This window comes from Petaurus breviceps, unplaced genomic scaffold, assembly GCF_028583685.1.
Source record: "Petaurus breviceps papuanus isolate PSGF00001 unplaced genomic scaffold, PetGlider_PUasm1.0 208, whole genome shotgun sequence".
In the NCBI taxonomy this organism is placed as follows: Eukaryota; Metazoa; Chordata; class Mammalia; order Diprotodontia; family Petauridae; genus Petaurus; species Petaurus breviceps.
In genome coordinates, this window is record NW_027185852.1 from 24,412,518 (window position 1) to 24,430,829 (window position 18,312).

The following is an 18,312-nucleotide window of genomic DNA, read 5'->3' on the forward strand; positions in this document are numbered from 1 at the left end:
GAGATGTTGCTTTCTCCATTGGCTCCCCTTTGTCCCTAGGTTAAAAGTAGAAAATCCTAAACTTGGCATTTCCCAGTGTCAGCATTGATGGGCAGCTTGACCTTCTCACCATCTGGTCCCATGCTTATTTCTTTGTCCTTCTTACTGTTCTAGTCAAACCAGCCTCCTTCGGTTCCCCTCTGCATGTTGTTCTCTTTCCTGCTACATGTCCCTGCACAGGCTGGGCCTGGAACTTTCTCCTTCCTCACTTCTCTGCCTCTTGGAATTCTCAGTTCCATTTGAGGCTTAGTTTTGGCGCCATCTTCAGGACTCGTCCCTTGTTTGCCTCCCCTCTCAAAATTGTTGGTCTTCTTTCTTCTAAAATGTACTTTGTGGTTGGTTACTCTGTGTATAGTTTGAATTATCATTTCACATGTTGTATCTATCTCTGGTACAATGTAGCTCCATGAAAGCAGGGATATTTCTTTTTTATTTTCATTGTATCACAAACACCTACCGTGTTTCCCCGATAATAAGACCTATCCCGAAAATAAGCCCTATTGAGCTTGCTACTGTAGTGAAGGTGATCCCCTGCGCTACATTACGACACCCTCTGTATGCACCGTCCCCCCCCCACCCCGTGAAACGCACGCCGCGCTCCGAGCTGCATCCAATCAGAGCTGCAGCAGTGAGCGCGTCATCCTGTTCTTCCCCAGTGATTTGCTTATTGAATAAAGGTACATTTTTTTGTTCACATTTACCTGTTTATTAAAATTGCTATCAATGTTCATTAAAATAAGCCCTCCCCTGAAAATAAGCCCTCTGGTGTTTTTCTGTCCAAAAAAAAATTAATAAGACAGTGTCTTATTATCGGGGAAACACGGTAACATTATGACTTGTTTATGGTAGGTAGGTCCTTGATGAATGTTTGTGTTTAATTGAATTAATTGACATGTATACAGTTAAATCTACTATAAGGTTCAGGGCAGTTAGGGCAGAGCATGGGTGGTCTAGGATTGACTAGGATCTAGTAGTGGGCAGAAAGTACTTGTTTTCTCTCCCTTGCCTAGAAAAGTCTCCAGAGCAGAGGGCCTCTGTCTTGTATGATTGATAAAGTGTGTTTGAAGCACTTCTGTGCAGAGCACTGAGAATAACAAATAGAGAGGCTAGGCTGTCCTTGCTCTTGAGAAGCTCATGTTTTAATGGACCAAACAACCCACAATAGGAGAAAAATGACTTGAGAATGTAGTGGGGGGTTTGTAGTTGTTTAGAGATTTAAGCTCCTGACATGTGAAATGTGACTTGACATTGTAAGTCTTGTCCAAGGTAAATATAAACATTAACCAGTAAGGAAGTGGGAAGAAAATAATTTTGCTGCTTTTTGGAATATTTTTCATATAATTGTGATTGTCAAGTTCATTAATTTTATTAACCCATCTTCCTTTATACCTTCTCGAAGGGAGGTATCTTCCCCAACTATGAACTTCTGTTATATAAGCAAGATTGAAATGTAAGTGTTGTCTATTTGACTTAAGACTTCATTAATCCTGTCTGACTAGAAATTCTCAAGCAAAGTTCTCAACATTTGGGAGCCTGTATATGCTTATCTGTCTAATAGCCTATGGTTTAGAACACCTTTTTCAGAAGCTGCTTCAGTTGCTTCTCTCCTAATGATCAAGACAAGAATGCTTTGTGGGGTAGTTGGGGCAGAACGCAGACTAGGCAGCCATTTTATCGTACAGAACAGGTCAGACTTTGGCCAGAAGATGTGCCATATAAGAGGACATCTCCTTTGTCATTTAGCCAAGTTATATCATGAACTGGAGTTTGCAAAATGCCCTTTTTGGCAATGAGTGAGTCTGTTTGATTTTTCTACATGTAGTCCCTTTGCTTTCTTACAACACATTAGCAGTTCCTTAGAGTTTTCTTGTTTTAGAAAGCTATCTTTATAAGATAATCATCCCGTTTAATGCGTAACCAGAGGAAAGATGGATTTAATCAGATGTGTTCTGTTATTAAATCTTGGGCATGCTGCCTCAACAATTTTACTTTCTGACTTTGAAGATTGTATTTTTAACACTCTTTACATGTATCCTAAGGTAATATAGAAGCATAACATAGTGTCTTATGTTGTAGAACAGAAAGAGTTCTAAACTCATTTGGGATGGCTAACAACCATTTTAATTTCTAATTATTTCCTGAATTCCCTGAAATGTTGGGAGAAATAGTAAAGCATTTTATGTAAAGACATAAACAAAAGTGATGAATTCATAAGCTTTCTTCAGATAGGGAAGTCAATTTTTATTTAAAAAATTAAGCTTCAAATAAAGCCATTTGATTTCTCATTGACCCAGTTATTTCCAGTTTAAAAAATTTCCCTCTTGGGGCGGCCAGGTGGCGCAGTGAATAAGAGCACCAGCCCCAGAGTCAGGAGACCTGGGATCGGTTCCGGCCTCAGATACTTAACAACCACACAAAAATAACGGGCCATGTCACCTTGAGCAAGTTACTTAGCCCCAATTGCTTTTAAAAAAAGATTTCCCTCTTTTTGTTAAAAAAAAAATGTTCGTGAATCCCTCCTTGAAAGGGCTCCCTCTCCCCTTTGGCCAAGTGAGGATAAATGAACCAGTAATTTGTTAGAGGTCTCCATGGAACTAAGAATACTGCCTTTGCATTCAGCTCAGGTCTCTAAGAGAGGGCCGGAGCTCTGGCGCTGACTCTAAATGGTCAATGGGTGGGCTGGCCAGTCCGCCTCCTCTCCTTTTCTGTCTGTTTCTGCTTCTTTCCATAGGTCGGCACCTGTTCAGAAATTGCCAGTAAGTCAAGAGGAGGAGCAGCAGGGTGAAACTGACACAATTCTGGTGAGTTTCACTTTGCTGCTCCTCCTGATTCTCAGGGAAACAACTGTGGCCTTTTGCTGGAAAGGCCGCTGGCACATGTGTCCTCCAGATGAGCTGCTGCCGGTATTGTCTAAAGAAAACTCACTGTCGGCATGTGTCCTTCTCACTCTAGTCTGCCGCTGCACTTTGTGTTGGAGTCGGAAGTTTTGCTGATCCCGATGACCTCCCTGGACTGGCACACTTTTTGGAGCACAGTAAGAGATTTTGTTCTAAGATGCCGAAGTCTAGTTTTTAAGTGTCTGATGTTAGGCAACTCTTTTAAATTATAAATTGCAAAGAAGCTCCTGATTTGCATTGGTAGGGAAAGTTTCTCAATTGGGAGCTACTTAGTTTGATGAGATCACAAGTCCATTTTATAAATTCACTTAATTCAGATTTACTACTGGTTTGGTAGAAAAATGCCAAGTAAGGAAAGGTATCAAGTATTTAATTTGCAAAGACTGTCATGTACATTTAGGTCTTGATAACTGGGAATTCATGGAAAACAAAAATGATTTACCCTCTAGATACACAGTTTATCAGAGATGAAAGGGACATGTGCTTTGTGTAAACCTTTTTAAGCTGAAAATTATCTTACTCTGGGTCTCTTGACTTCTTGTCTTATGTTAGTACTCTTGGTGGCATCCTCTGAAAATCCAGTTTTGTTTCTTTTCCTAGTGGTTTTCATGGGCAGCCTGAAGTATCCAGATGAGAATGGGTTTGATGCTTTCCTGAAGAAGCACGGGGGGAGTGACAATGCCTCGACAGACTGTGAACGCACAGTCTTCCAGTTTGACGTCCAGAGGAAGTACTTCAAGGAGGCCCTTGATAGGTAACGAATTCAAACCAGCAGGATGAGCTGCTGCATTCAAAGTTAGAAGGCATGTGCAGACATCACCATAGTTGAGATGGTGCCTTGCGGGGTTCCTTCCTCTAAAGAAAGCTGGCATTTTATAAAACTGCCCATTGTCTCATCCATTCCTTTAAGGTTGTAAAGTACTATATTTCTGTTGAATTATCTCGAGATCCCTTTGGGACAGGAAGAGAGCAAAGTGACAGAAATAGACTCATTTGTTATAAAAGCAGATTGTCTCACTGGAAAAACAGATTGTGTTAAGATTCTTAAGCGAAAAGGAATGTAATGGCTTGCCTTGGGGTGGTTGGATTCTCCCTTCTGCTTCCTTCAGCCAGATGCTGTATGATTATCTAGTTGGAGATTCTCATGAGAATTGGACTAGATGCTGTGTGAGGTCCTTTTCAACACTCCAATTTTGTGATCCTCTGAGAAGGGATTTTTTTCATCTCTAAGTGTGTTCTGCACTTAGGAAAATTGAGGGTTTTTTTGGTGGAAGATGCAAGTACGATATAGTGCATTGATAAATGTTTGACAAAATTAAGGTATATAAATGAACATGCAGGGAAGAAATGCTTCTTTTTCAGTATTCAAGTAAGATAGCCTCTCTGGACGGATGGCTGTGGTTACACAAGGCTGGCCTGGCTCTTTCTGCTGCAAGTTAGGAATGACCAAGTAACCTCTTAAGGATCTTTCCTGTTTTAGTGGTGCATGAAATATTTCTTTGAAAGAGAATTCAGCTGTAGTTTGTTTCTCTTGGTGGTAGTTCATATGATTGACTTGGCCTTATGAAATCCCGGTTATCCTCTATTGCCTCCAGAAATCACTAAGAAGCTCTTGCTTCTTGGGTTTGAAATCATTGAATTCACTCATGGTGCAGACATTTTTGTTCCTAGTATGCCTTCAAGTGACCAGCCTCTCACCCCCACCTCACCTTCTTACTCTAGAATACTTCGCCAGAATTTATCAGAAGAATGGTGTTGCTGGAGAGATCTTTGTTGAGGCTTACCATCTTCAAGTTACCTGATCCCTGAAATAAAAGGCTCAGTGGTGATTTTATCAATAGTTTTACAAGTACAGTAGTGGTCTGGCATTCATAGTACAGATCCTGCAAGAGATCAACCTAGGGTTCACTAGGAAGAGGATGAGGAGGAGAAGGAAGAGAGAGGACTCTTTCATAGAATTAATTTTAAATTTCTGTTTTTTATATTGATAGCTCTTTTTAAAATTTTCCTTTATTATGAATTTGGAAAACATGAGCATTTTCATATATAAAAAAGAATACAAAGGAGATTATATATGAAACTGGCTCACTCTTACAACTTAAAAAAAAACCCATGAAGTCTAGTTGAGAGGCAGTATGGTATAATTGAGAATTTCTCTCTTTTAATAGTTGGATAAAGTCTAACAGGTCTGCCAGCATGGAGGTACTTGAACTCATGTGTATCTTTAAATATAACATGAAATAAAAAAATTGATGAGGTATTTTTCAGCAAAAACTATATCACTACCTGCCTTATCATGTTTCTTGATCTTCTTATAATCTGAAAACTACTTTTCTCTGAGATTTGTTAAGCAATTTAACTGCCTTAGTGTAACAAGTTATTGATCTTAGATTAATACTTTGAATAGTTATAAAGCATTTTGAGATTAAAGTGAGGTCATTCTGGACATATGAAAGGCAGTGTGGCTTAATGGCTTTGGAGTCAGGAAACCTGGGCTCCAGTCCTTTGCCCAATACTGGCTGTGTGGCCCTGGGAAAGTACCTCACCCTTTCATTGTCCAGGCAGTTCTGTAAGACTGGACGTTGTAGAGCAAGTGTTGATGTGCTTTGGCAGAGAGAGTTTCCATGCAAGGTCCTGTCTCACTTTCTAGATAAGTTGGAGTCACACCTGATTGGTAAACACTGATTGAAACTTTTTTTTGGAGGCAGTCAGGGTTAAGGAACTTGCTAGGGTCACATAGCTAGTAGGTGTCTGAGGCCAGATTTGAACTTAGATCCTCCTGACTCCAGAGGCAGTGTTCCATCCACTGCACCACCTAGCTACTCCAAAGAAACTTTTCTTGAAGATTATTAGTATGCAAAACAAATTATTGTTCATTTTCCCAGGTGGGCGCAGTTCTTTATTCATCCCCTGATGATTAGAGATGCCATCGACCGGGAAGTGGAGGCTGTTGATAGTGGTAAGTGACATATGTATTGTCCCTTCAAAAAAGTGGATTCTGAGAATCAGATATGTGGGATACTCAGCCTTCATTTTCACTGGGCCTTATACCTGAGAGTAAGCATAGTGTAGTAGCTGACCTTGGAGCCAGGAAGACCTGAGTTCAAGTGCGGCCTCTGACATGCACAGGCATGTCATTTAACTCTTCAGTGTCTCCACCCTTGGGAGAAGGACAAGGACCCTCTACCCATGTAGTCCCAGGTCTAGTCCTTGTTTAGTCCAGGTCTATCCCTATGTCTTCTGGTACAGTCGGGCAGCTTTGTCCTGTGTCTTCTTAAATGTGAAGGTGCTACTTGAATGCACATTACTAAAGTAGCAGGCTCTGAGATGGGTGCTCTGCAGAAAAAGAGTCTCCTTCATACTGATAGAGGAATCCACATTTTTCCTTTTTGTGAAAAGCAGACTAGAGCAATATGTGACATTCTGTCTTGCCTTTCCATTGCTGGACCCAATGCCTGGATGCAGTTCTTGGGGGAGTTTTGGTTTTCCCTTATTTTGGAGGCAGCTGTGGCCAAGTGGAGAAGCACCCTGGATTTGGAGTCAGAAGACCTGAGTTCAGATTCTGCCTCTGGTGGGATCTGGATGAAGGCACTGTTCCTCTCAGGGCCTCTTGTACCACTATTTCACCGGGTGGTTTTGAGGATCAGGTGAGATAGTGTCTGTAAAGCTTTATAGAAAGGTCAGCTGTTGTTATTGATACCTCATTATTTCCCCAAAACCTGAGTTCATTGTTTTTACAGATGAACAGTGTGAGCCACACAATATAAGTCATTGATTTAATTCTCTGTTAGAGTAAGAAGAAATCCCAGTTTAACCATGACTTTTTCACTTGCCGTTGAAATTTAGATGACATCCTTGCATAATGAAAATTGTGTACTTGTGGATCAGGGATGTTTATGTTCCTCCTGTGGGTACCGACTCACTTCCATTAGTCAGTCATGCTTGTTTTGAAAACACAAATTTGTTCCAGTGTAATCAATATATTAGGGCACAATTTGAGCATAATATGAATTTCTTGTTTGCTTATGTGAGCATTCATCTGCGACAAACACTAGGTGAAAGCAGAGATCTACACGCAGCCGAACAAGCTGTACAGGACACACACAGCACACACATACCCCTCAGGCATCTGCCAGTGACCTCAGTTCACTCTGCATGTTCTGCAAGGTTGGGTTTGCCATTCTCTTGCATTGGTGAACTTTTCTGTGTGAACAAAGTCACTCCTTCAGGGTCTCAGACATGTCTAAGCATCTTGGCTCACAGATGTCTGGGATTCTTTGTCCTATGGTTATAAGTCAGCCTTCAGCAGGTCTGTATCTTCATTGATTGGTAACTCCTGCATGTAGGTAATGGACACTGGAGGGACTATTTGAGGCCAGCTAGTCTGATCCCCTCATTTTATAGCTGGGAAAGCTGGGTCTGAAGGAGACAAAATGGCTTCTGCAGGGGCAGGGTTTGAACCTAGTCCATCTGTCTCCACAGCCAGTGCCCTTTCCACTGTAGCATGTTCTTGGTTTAGTTGAAATTATGTTTAGTATTCTGGGTCAGAAAGGCATGCAATACATTCTAGAATGGTCACTATTGAAAGGGCCTTAGAAAACCTCAAGTGTTTAAAAGGTATGAAAAATAAATCATATTCCCTGATGAATATTCCTTTGAAAGGAAGTGTCATTCCATTTGAGCATGGAACCTGTGTCTGACACTGAGCTTAGTACTGTGGGGGAAGAGACAGGGGCTGGTGGATTTCACAGCAGGGAGAGAAAGGACCTTCTGCTAGCTCGCTGGTCATTTCTGGGTGCCCTGATTGCTGTCACCTAACGAGGGGGTGTGTTTGAACTGACTGAGGCACAGGAAGCTGTTCTCTGCTCGATCACTTCTCTAAGTATGATTTTCCGGGTGCTAAGAACAGTCTCTATCAAGATTACATGTAGTGTTTTGTCCTCATGGGTGCCTGGGAAGGCTCCCTGGCTGTGTTTATTCTCATATCAACCCATCCTTCTTTATAATTGACAGAGTATCAACTTGCAAGACCCTCAGATGCAAACAGAAAGGAAATGCTGTTTGGAAGCCTTGCCAGACCTGGGCATCCTATGGGGAAATTCTTTTGGGGTAAGTTGTGTTCTAAATGCATCCGTCTTGTTTTGATTCAGATCTTCTCATGAAGATTCAGCCCTTTAGTAGAAAAGCTGTTGAAACAACAGGCCCAGGAGTTAGCTTTGTCACAGAGTGTTTAGTTCCTGTTTGGAAACGCTGATGACTTGAGGGGGAACCAGTTAGAGTGAGCCTGCACAGGGACTGAACCTCCCCTTGTTTGTTTGGGTCCAGGGTTTGTTCTGACTGAGGACATTGGGTGACGGGGTTCATCCCAAGGACTTGCTCGATGGCCGTGTCAGTGTGGTTGGTGTTGCTTTCTTGACTGTTATCACCTTCATTTCCTATTAAGGACAGTGTTGTCATTTTTTACTTTGTAGTCACACTTCAGGCACATAGTGATTGCTTGGTCTGGTCCTAAATAAAGGTCTGTGGAGTGGACTAAATCTGGGCATCTTCCAGTGATTTTTCTTGATTCTTCGGGGAAAAAGGCTTTACATAGCAGCTAAACAAGCATGCGTTAAATGTCTACTGTGTTTGAGGTGTTGTGTGGCTAGGCCCTGGAGCTCGTTATGTATTTTCATTGAAAAGAAATTGACATTTTTTCCCTAAGAATATTGTTGATAGACTGGCTTTGTGGTTTTTTTTTAAACATTCAAAGAAAATTTGTTTCAGATATGTGAGGGATAATTCTAGGGACTTTTCTCTGCCCTGCTGGTAAACAGCAGTACTGTTTATTGATTCCAGAAGTAGTTTCTGGAGTCACTTTTATGTGCTGTAGAGCCTGTGCCCTGGGGACAGCAGTGTGGGGTCAGGGTAGGGGGCTGAATGCTGCCCTTCTTAGTCTGCTGTGGGTGCTCGGTCTGGGTGCTTAAAGGAAGTGCTGTCATGTCAGATTGTCCTTCTACGTACAAAGTAGTGACCTACCATTATGGGGAGACACTGCAAAATCAAACTGACAGCCTAAACCCAAACTCTCCACTAGCAGATTTAATTGAAATTTTATGCTTACTTGTTTCCACTCTGCCTGCTACCAATAATGATCATAAGTTGTGTGACTTGTTTGGCAAGACAGATAAGGCCTGAGAAGTAAGGCAGTAGGAGGAAGCATGGAATTAGTAATTGCCTTTTTATAAAGTGTGTACTGCTGGGACCTCTGCTGAATTCAGGCTGACCTGGGTTTGCTAGCCTCTCTTTGGAGCCTTTCCAGCTGGTTTTGGGAACTTTCAGTACTAACTGTGTAGCCAGAGCCTTGGAGAACTCTGGGTTACCTAAAGGCACCTGAGAGAGGGCCTATGGGGAATGTCTAGTGGCCTGGACTGGGGCTGGGGCTGTTTCATTCCAAGGGGTTTAGTTATTGAAGGATAAAGAGCCCCTTTCAGTTCTGCTTGTGACATAGTGTCATGAGAAGCCTTTTATTCCCTCTAGGCTTTCAGCTCCTGACTGGGCCATCGTTCTACCTGGGTTTTATGTGTATCCATCAGTACTTAATTGGGCTCAGAGTCAGGCTGTTTGGAAGTGAGTGTGCCATGTAGTGAAAGAAAATATTAGGTTCCTGGGTCAGCCAGGTAGTGCAGTGAGTAAGAGCACCGGCTGCAGAGTCAGGATGACCTGGGATTGAATCCGGGCTTAGACACTTAGCACCCACCTAGAAACACCTGGCCATGTAACCTTGAGCAAGTTACTTAACCCCAATTGCTTTAAAAAAAAAAGAAGCTTAGGTTCCTGGTTAAGCTATGGGTAGTAATAAATCACTCTGAGTGTTTGGTTTCTCAGTTTCTTTATCAAACTGGCTAAATGCAGCACAGTTATTTGAATAGGATATCTCTTTGGGTTCATGAAGAGTCAGAACTTATCAGGTTGGTGTTAATGTCTTAGTAGTCTGTTACTACTGTGCTCACTCCTTCGTCTTTCCTAGGGAATGCAGAGACCCTCAAACATGAGCCGAAAAGGAACAGTATTGACACCCATGCCAGACTTCGAGAATTCTGGCTGCACTATTACTCTGCACATTACATGACCTTAGTGGTGCAATCAAAAGGTAGGATGTCTGCTCTGCTGGTTATGGTGATGCCACGTGCACCTGGCTTCAGGAGGAGCTACAGGTGGGCAGGGGAAGGTTGGAACCCTCCAATTGACCCTGGTAGCAGTTTTGTGAACATCACCGAAGGACCAACACTAAGAAATAGTCCACAGGATCAGTCTCTCTGCCTTCCTGCTTTGGGTGTAGACTTGTTTATCTCTCCTGTGACACTGGATTTGGTGAAATAGGGAAAATGTTCTTTGCCCATTTGCCCTCCAGGGCACCCTATAGAGCACCTGCATTAACCTGAACCCATTTACCTTCTGTTGGGGAGAAAGAGCTGGTAGAGTAAACATGGTTGGAATCCACTTTTCCCTCATAATAGCAGACTTTTGCTCATGAGCTGTGTGTCCGTCCCATGCCCTCCCCAAATATCCACCATATGTCAGCTCTAGACCTTATGTTTTTGGTTTCTCGGCCCTGATCGATGGCTTCATTGTCCCCTGGCCTTGCCCAGTCCGATCTCTACCACATATTGCCACTTGGCCCTGGTGCTGCCTCCCTCAGCCTCATCTTCTCTGGCTTAATGTTTCCATCTTCAGTTACAAAGTTGGTTTTTGAATTTTAGCTGAGTACTAATGAAGGGAAGTTGCTGCTGTGGCTTCCTACCCATCTCTTGTCTCCAAGGCAGGCAGGGAGCAGATAGCTCTCCTCCCCTGGAACTTGTTAATGAGACATGTACAAGGTAAAACACAGGCAGAATAAATGTGTTTGAATGGTATGAATTAAATGTGGAGCAAATGGAGTCTTTCTGTGCCGAGACATTTAGGACATCTTTCTGTTTGAGAGCAGCTTCAGTAGACAAAGGATCTAGAACCGTGGAATTCTAGAGCTAGCATGATTCTTAAATAGAGATCATCTGGTCTTAACTCTCTTATTTTACGAGATGAGGAAACTGAGATCCAGAGAGGTTGTGGCTTTTCTATGGCAAGTGCCTGAACTTGTCTAAATCTTTACTGGGCTCCCAGCCATTGGAAAGAGCCTTTATTCCCCTCCCTTTCTACTGGGATTGCCATTAAGGCTCATTTGGTATAAAGGTAGTCATCTCTTAGGATGAAGGTATTTCTTCTCTCTGAAATTCTCCTGGAAGAAAAATGAAGCATTTTTTTTCTGTCAGAATTTATTTTCCCTTGGTTTTCATTCAATCAATCCAGACTTTTTGGAGCAGAGTTTTCTAGTTTATTTTACTAGGCCAGCCCTTCCAGAGTCAGAAGGCTCATTTTTTTCAAGCCCATCTTGGATGTAAGTCTGATAGGACCTTGGGAAATGAAGCTAGGTCGGCACCTGATGCTTTCCCTCCCTCACCACCTCATTCCAGTCTGTAGCCACTTGTCTCATGCAGGAGGAAGGAGCCTCAGGCCTAGAGAGAGTTGCAGATTTGTCAGGGTCCCACAGCCAGTTGTTAGAAAAGCTGAGATTTAGTGGGGGCTAGGTGGTGCAGTGAACTCCACCAGCCCTGGAGTTAGGAGGACCTGAGTTCAAATCTGGCCTCAGACACTTAACACAAAAACTAACCTTGTGACCTTGAGCAAGTCACTTAACCCGAATTGCCTTCCCCCAAAAAGAAAAGCTGAGATTTAAGCCCGAGGCCTCTGCCTCCAAGTCCAGAGTTCTTTCCATTAAACAATCAGAAGCAGTCTGTTGCCTTGAATAAATACATTTTGCTTCAAGTCTCTTTTCTTCCTTCCAGAAACACTTGATACCTTGGAAAAGTGGGTCACTGAGATCTTCTCCAACATCCCAAACAAGTAAGAGATTTCTTTATATTTAGAACTGAAAAGCCGTCTAGTCCCGTCCCCACTCCCTCATTTCTTATGAGGAAGGTGGAAGTGAGATGAATTGCCCAGGGTTTTACTCTTAGGCCAGGACATTTTCCAGGGGTAACAGTTATAGAAGGATATTTGCAAAGTGGGAGTATTTACTGATTGCTCATGCAAAGATCTTGTCTTGTTTTGAAGTGTTCATATCTATTCAGGGGTAACAGGAGCAGACTGCCTGCTCTCTTGATATCCATACAATTTTGTGAGCTTTGAGGAAGGCCCTTTGCATGCTGGGGTGGGAGGACAGATCCATGTGGTGCTCAGGATGGGCTGTAGCAGTTTTGCTGTTGGAAGGAACACCCAGTGCCACCAGAGTGTTAATAGTTCTTTATTTTGTTGAAAAAGAATTACTGTACACATTGAGATTGTTTGTCTGGGCCCAGCCACTAAACCGTAGTGAGGATAGAGAGTTACATATTGGGTGGTGAGTGAGTGACCAAATGGTCTAGCTCAGGGGTGGGGACCCTCGAGGTCATGGGTCCCTCACCCCTTTTTAGTATGTATATTGGGCCTGAGGTCGGGATGATGAGACTTACCCGGGAGTTATTAGAATTCAGGGTATATGAGAGCTCATGACAAATTCTTTTGACCTGTATAGGGATCAGATAGACCTGCTTGGAAATAATTATGTAGAATAGGGCTTCTTAACCTGAGGAGCATGAGTCTTAAAAAAATTAAACATTTTGACGTTTATTTTAATATATTTTTTTTTCTCTGTGATCCTATAGATTTTATTTAATGCATTTTAAAATGTGGTTCTGAGAAAGATTACAGCAGCTTTACCAGACCAGTTGTCCAAGAGAGTCCAAGGACACAAAATAGGTTAAGAACCTTTGGTTTAGAAAGACTTTGCCACTAACTCAAAGAGATTTGTTTTTCTTTTCAGTGGGTTGCCTAAACCAAATTTTGGCCATTTAACGGATCCATTTGACACGCCAGCATTTAACAAACTGTACAGAGGTTTGTGAAATTCCTTTAACATTTTCTTTCAAACTTTTTAAAGTTCTTTTATGGCAATGAGAATTGCATAGCATTAGGACCAAGCACTAACTAGAGGCAGCCTGCCCGCTTGCTGTCTGGATGATCAGCTCTGGCCTCCTGCTGCCCCCAGCCTTAGTGAGTGCTTAAGAAGTCCACTCCTCCTCTCTCTGTCTCTATTTTCATTAAGATTTGTGACTCTAGGCTTTGTCTGGTGTGTTGACACAAACTTTATCAAGGATAAACATGGAAGGAAAAGAAATATTTTCTTAGTTAGCTTGTTTCGAGGCTTAACTGTTCCTGTTAGCACATACCTTCTTGTTTCCTTCGTATTTTCCTTTTGCTGAACTAGGCCCTGTACAAGGTCCTTGTCCGGCCTCTCTTTCCCCTTTCTGTCCCTTCTGCAGGGTCTGTTTGGATATCTGTCGTAACCCCACCTTCACCTGGAAGCCTGCCACCTACACATAATCTGCAGTGGTCTGCATGGTTACTGCTTTTTAAGTTACTGCTTTTTCTTTTTTTTTTTTTTTTAAAGCAATCGGGGTTAAGTAACTTGCTCAAGGTTACACGGCCAGTTATTTCTGGGTGTGGTGCTGAATATCTGAGCCCGGATTCGATCCCCAGGTCATCCTGAAACTGGAGCCGGTGCTCTTACTTGCTGTGCTACCTGGCCTCCCCAAGTTACTGCTTTTTCAACTTAAAGATCTATATAGGAAAAAAGTCCTAATGAACAAGAAACTCATTTGCATTAGTTTAATTCCCTTCTGTTCTTGTTAATGTGATGAAGTTTATTTCAACACGTCTCAGGAAAAGCCCCAAAGTCACAAATCTCCGCAAAAACAGCAGGAAGTGGAATTCTTCTGTCCCTAGGATGGTCTCTTCAGGGTGTTTTAGACAGAATGATTCTTGCCTTCATGGCCAGCCCCTTTGGGAGTCAAAAGCAAGAAAGTGTGTTCTAATGACTTCTAGTATCATTGTTCATTGACTTTATCTGAGTCTTTCTTTATAAAGTTTTTATTTATATTGTAGCTATTATGCACATTATTCTTTTTTCCTATTTTCCACTGTGTATTAGTTCAGACAAGTTTTTTCCTGTTTCTCTGAATTCTTCATATTCACATTTCACTGCATCCACATATAAGACAATTTGTTTAGCTCTAATATAATGATAATAATATTTATATAACACTTTAAAAGAACCTTACAAATATTACCTCATTTGATCCCCTCACCTCAGCCCTGAAAGTGCTATTATTATCTCCGTTTTACAGTTGAGGAAACTGAGGCAAACAGTTAAGTGACTTGCATAGGATCATACAACTAGTGAACTTCTGAGGCTAGAATTGAGCTCAGGTCTTTCTGACTCCAGGTTCTGCACTCTGTTCACAGCACCTCAGCTATTGAGCAGACCCAGGAAGCAAGTAAGCATTTATTAAGGGCCTGCTCTGTGCCAGGCACTGTGCTAAGTGCCCAAGAATACAAGGATAGCTTAAGGCCCCCAGACTCCAGTTTCTGCTCTCAGGGCGCTCTCAGCAGAATATCTGCTGTTCCAGAGAACACTGCCATGAGTGTTTTTGTGCTGATAAGTCTTCCTTTGCTGACGTTAATTTCCTTGTAATATAAACCCATTTGTGGGATTGCTGTGTCAAAGGACATGAACAATTTTGTTCTTGGTTTATTCATTTGAAGAATTTTGTCATTCTTCTTGTGCAAATACAAGTTGACCGGAAAGCCATTTTCTAACCACCCTCACTGAAGTTTTTTGCTCTCCCACGGCCCACCAGGATGAGAAGTTTTTTCTCTTTTTTTACTGTTACCAGTTGCTTTGGGTTGAGATGACACCTTAGAGTTTTTGACATTTGCATTCCTTAGATTATTAGCGATTTTAATGCTTTTCACGTAACATTGTTTGCATTTCTTGAAATCACTTCATATCCTTTGGTCATTTACCTATTGGAGAATATCTCTTATAGATTTGTGTCAATTCCCTTAAAATTTGTTTTGGGGGGATATCAGATCTCCACACTTAAATCCTATTTAAATTCATTTAAATCCCCTAAATTAAATCCCTTTGTAAACAGATTGAACTGCCTATTTTTTTTTTTTGTTTGTTTTTTTTTTTTTTGGCTTTTTTATTTTTTGGAGGAGGGAAGGTAGGACATTTGGGGTTAAGTGACTTGCCCAAGGTCATATGGCTAGTTTTTGTGTTAAGTGTCTGAGGTCAGATTTGAACTCAGGTCCTCCTGACTCCAGGGCCAGTACTCTATTCACCTCCCCACCTAGCCACCCCCTGAACTGCCTCGTTTTGACTAATCCTAATCCAAAAAGTAAAAGAAAGCAACTTTCTGTTACGGAATGCTGTTTTAATTTACTTTATTATTTTAATCTGCTTCATTAGCCCTCAGAGCTAAATAATCACAAAACATGGTTAGAATCCATCTCCGCAATCCCAGGCCATGTTCAGTGAGGTACATACCATACCTCTCCTCTCTCATCTCTACCAAAACATTGTTCCAATAATGCTTGGAAGCTGTGAAATTCTCTTCTTAATTTTTATGTTGTGACTTTTTCGGAATTTGTGTGTGGAATAAAATGCTCTTCTCACTTAGTATCTTAATATGGTCAACATAGTTCATCTGGCCAAAAAGTTTCAGGTGTTATTGGTGGAGATCTGCCCTCTCCCAGCACCCACCAGCATTCTTCTGTCACTTAGATGGTTTTCCTGAGTGGTTCTGGGTAACAAAATTCCTCCCCTGATGGCCAGCCTCCATTTTTGATCCTTTTAGTCCTTAGCTTGATGATCAATGACATTAGTTAGTGTCTGCTGGCTTCTACTCTCCTCCCTTCTACCTTCCTGCAGGCCCCAACTGAGCCTGTGTTCCACTGGGGCCTAGCCTTAAAAACCTATCCCTGCCTCCAAGCAACAAGGAAACATTGGAGGATTACTTTTGTGGAAGATTATAAATCTATTCTTCATTTATCACAGTTCTGTAGTGTTCCTGTATACTAATAGCTTAGTCATTCCCCTGTCACTGGTTGCTTCTACTATGAAAACCTTGTCTCCTAATCCCTGTTTTCCTCGACCTCTTCACTTGCCAGATTCCATGTTAACACATTCCCTTCACACCACCACTTTTCTGATCCATGAAAGTAAATTAAACTGTACTTTGCTAAAAGGGCAAGTGGCTATTGTTCCAGAAATATAATCAAATTGAATTGTGGCTAGTATTTTTGTGGATTATATTTGAATTTGTTGTAGCAATAAAATATTACTCACCATATAAACCCAACACTCTAAAAATTGCATTTTATTATTTTCTATTAAGAAGAATTTATTCCACCCCCAAAAACAAACAACCCAACCTAGTAACAGTACGCGTAGTCCAGGCAAACAGGTTTCTGCATTGGCCAAGTCCAAAAATTATCTATCCCATTCTGTATACTGAGTTAGTCTTCCTGTTCATTCATTTCATTGATCAGTGCTTGTAAGTCTTTCAAAACTTGTTCATTTTTATAATGTACCTACACTTTTTAAAGAAAGAGTCAAGGCCTTTGGAATAACATATATATATATATATCTAAAATCTCTTCCCATTTAGTGGTTCCTATCAGGAAGGTCCATGCTTTGACCATCACGTGGGCTCTTCCTCCCCAGCAACAGCATTATAGGTAAGGTTGAAAAATGTGCTCATTAATTCTGGGCAATCTCAGTCTTGGAAACATGAGGCCCATTATGTTATGTGTGTGTGTGTGTGGGGGGGCGGGGGGAAGATTGTCCCTGCTTGTTTTTGGAGCTCTGACATGCTGCAGGGAGTGGCAAGTCCAAGTGGGAAAATGTGAAGCTCCTTGTACCTATGGGCTCAGCTCTTCCTCTGTTCAGCCTTTTAATGATTCTTGTTAATATTCATTGGTGTCATTAAGGTATTATTTTCTTTTCTGCTTATAGAAATATTGTACTGGCATGTCAGTAGCCATAAAAATGGAGCCTGTTCTAGTCATGTTTAAAGCTTAGTAACTCAGTGAGTGGAGGGGGAGCAGTGAACCCGTGGGTCGATGGGCCCCCACACTACTTACTGCAGCCTCTTTCTGGGCCTCTGGATCGAGGATGATCCCTCAGATGAGGGAAGAGATTTGACTTCTATACCTGGATACCTGGGGCTGCTCGTCTTAATAGGAGCATTCAGGATCAGCTAGTTAATTTTAAGGGAGACCCAGAGGAGTGGCACATCGTGGAGGCTGCTTGAACACTAGAGTTGAGGGGAGTGAGTAGGAATCCTCCATGATGTTATGATGAATGCTGTGTCCGGTTCAATGTACTTTTACGGAATCCTGCAGAGATCGTGTGTTGTCCTTATTTGGTTTGTGCTGGCCTTTCTTCTGGGGATAGTGTAAGCCAACTTAGTCTACTTAGACTATATATTTTATAGTTAAGAGTGCCTTAGCCTAGAAGTGTCAAACCCCCAGCCCACCAGCAAAACTCACCAGGGTGGCCCCAACCAGATGAAAATATAATTGGGAAATGTTTAACAGCATAAATAAAAATACAGGACAACACAGATAATGTTAATTTGTGGTTTTCTGAATCAGTATGTGACCACAATCACTGCTCTAACAGGCATTAAAATTCAAAAGCAATTTTGGGGGAATAGTTAAAACTTGAAGCCAACATTTTCTTTTTTGTTAAAAAAAAAACTTGGAAAAGTTGGTGTGATATTCAAGTTGTTGCTTTATGTAGAACAGCTCTCAGTGAACCGTAAATCACAGGACACATAACAGCGGCTGACATTGACTTTTTGGAGGGCTTGTGCATTTCTTGTTTTGTTTTATTCTCCTACTGCCCCTTGAGAATAGGCACAGGGCACAATGGGTTCCTGCTTAATCTTACGCCTACTGGATCTCCTAATTTCTCAGGCTTGTTCTTTTCATCCTGTCTCACCTCTGCATGCAGCACCTTTGCAGAGTTTTGTAAGTATTTGTAGAAGTGGCGTGTTCCTAGAAGTGTGTTACCGCTTGGATAAAACAGTCGTGAAAGTCGTTGAAAAACGACTCTTTATGCTCTTCTGGTGATTTCAGAGAGAAGTTAAGTCTTTTTCTGTTTATGTTGATACTGTAAGCCTGTAGTACTTGAGTAAATGAGTCTTCCAATGATGAAAGTGTATTTTCACTTCTATTCCCAAACTTATTGTTATATCAGTCAGTGTATATAATCTTTGCTTTCTGAATTGACTTAGAATGTTAATCTCTGTAATGTGTTTTGGTGGATATTTATCTCTTTTAGGGTGAAGCCTCTTCATTATATCTCCTGGCTAGTGGGACATGAAGGCAAAGGTAGCATCCTGTCCTTTCTTAGAAAGAAGTAAGTGTTTTGTTAACTTCCAGGAATGAATGATGTTTGACTGGGAGG

General features: G+C 41.6%; 1 protein-coding gene across 3 annotated transcripts in view; it reads left to right on the forward strand.

The window, feature by feature from the left end:
• The window catches only part of LOC138165351 (nardilysin), a 74,172-nt gene that overhangs the window by 20,381 nt on the left and 35,479 nt on the right, over positions 1-18,312 (forward strand). For 2 of the 3 annotated variants that reach the window (XM_069093583.1, XM_069093585.1), the window contains exons 3-12: positions 2,727-2,840; positions 2,992-3,073; positions 3,537-3,690; positions 5,822-5,895; positions 7,950-8,045; positions 9,946-10,068; positions 11,801-11,858; positions 12,817-12,890; positions 16,508-16,577; positions 18,187-18,264. In XM_069093583.1, the coding sequence (XP_068949684.1) occupies positions 2,727-2,840; positions 2,992-3,073; positions 3,537-3,690; positions 5,822-5,895; positions 7,950-8,045; positions 9,946-10,068; positions 11,801-11,858; positions 12,817-12,890; positions 16,508-16,577; positions 18,187-18,264 (923 nt within the window). The remainder of the gene's footprint in view (positions 1-2,726; positions 2,841-2,991; positions 3,074-3,536; positions 3,691-5,821; positions 5,896-7,949; positions 8,046-9,945; positions 10,069-11,800; positions 11,859-12,816; positions 12,891-16,507; positions 16,578-18,186; positions 18,265-18,312) is intronic. The other variant, XM_069093584.1, reaches the window with a different exon arrangement.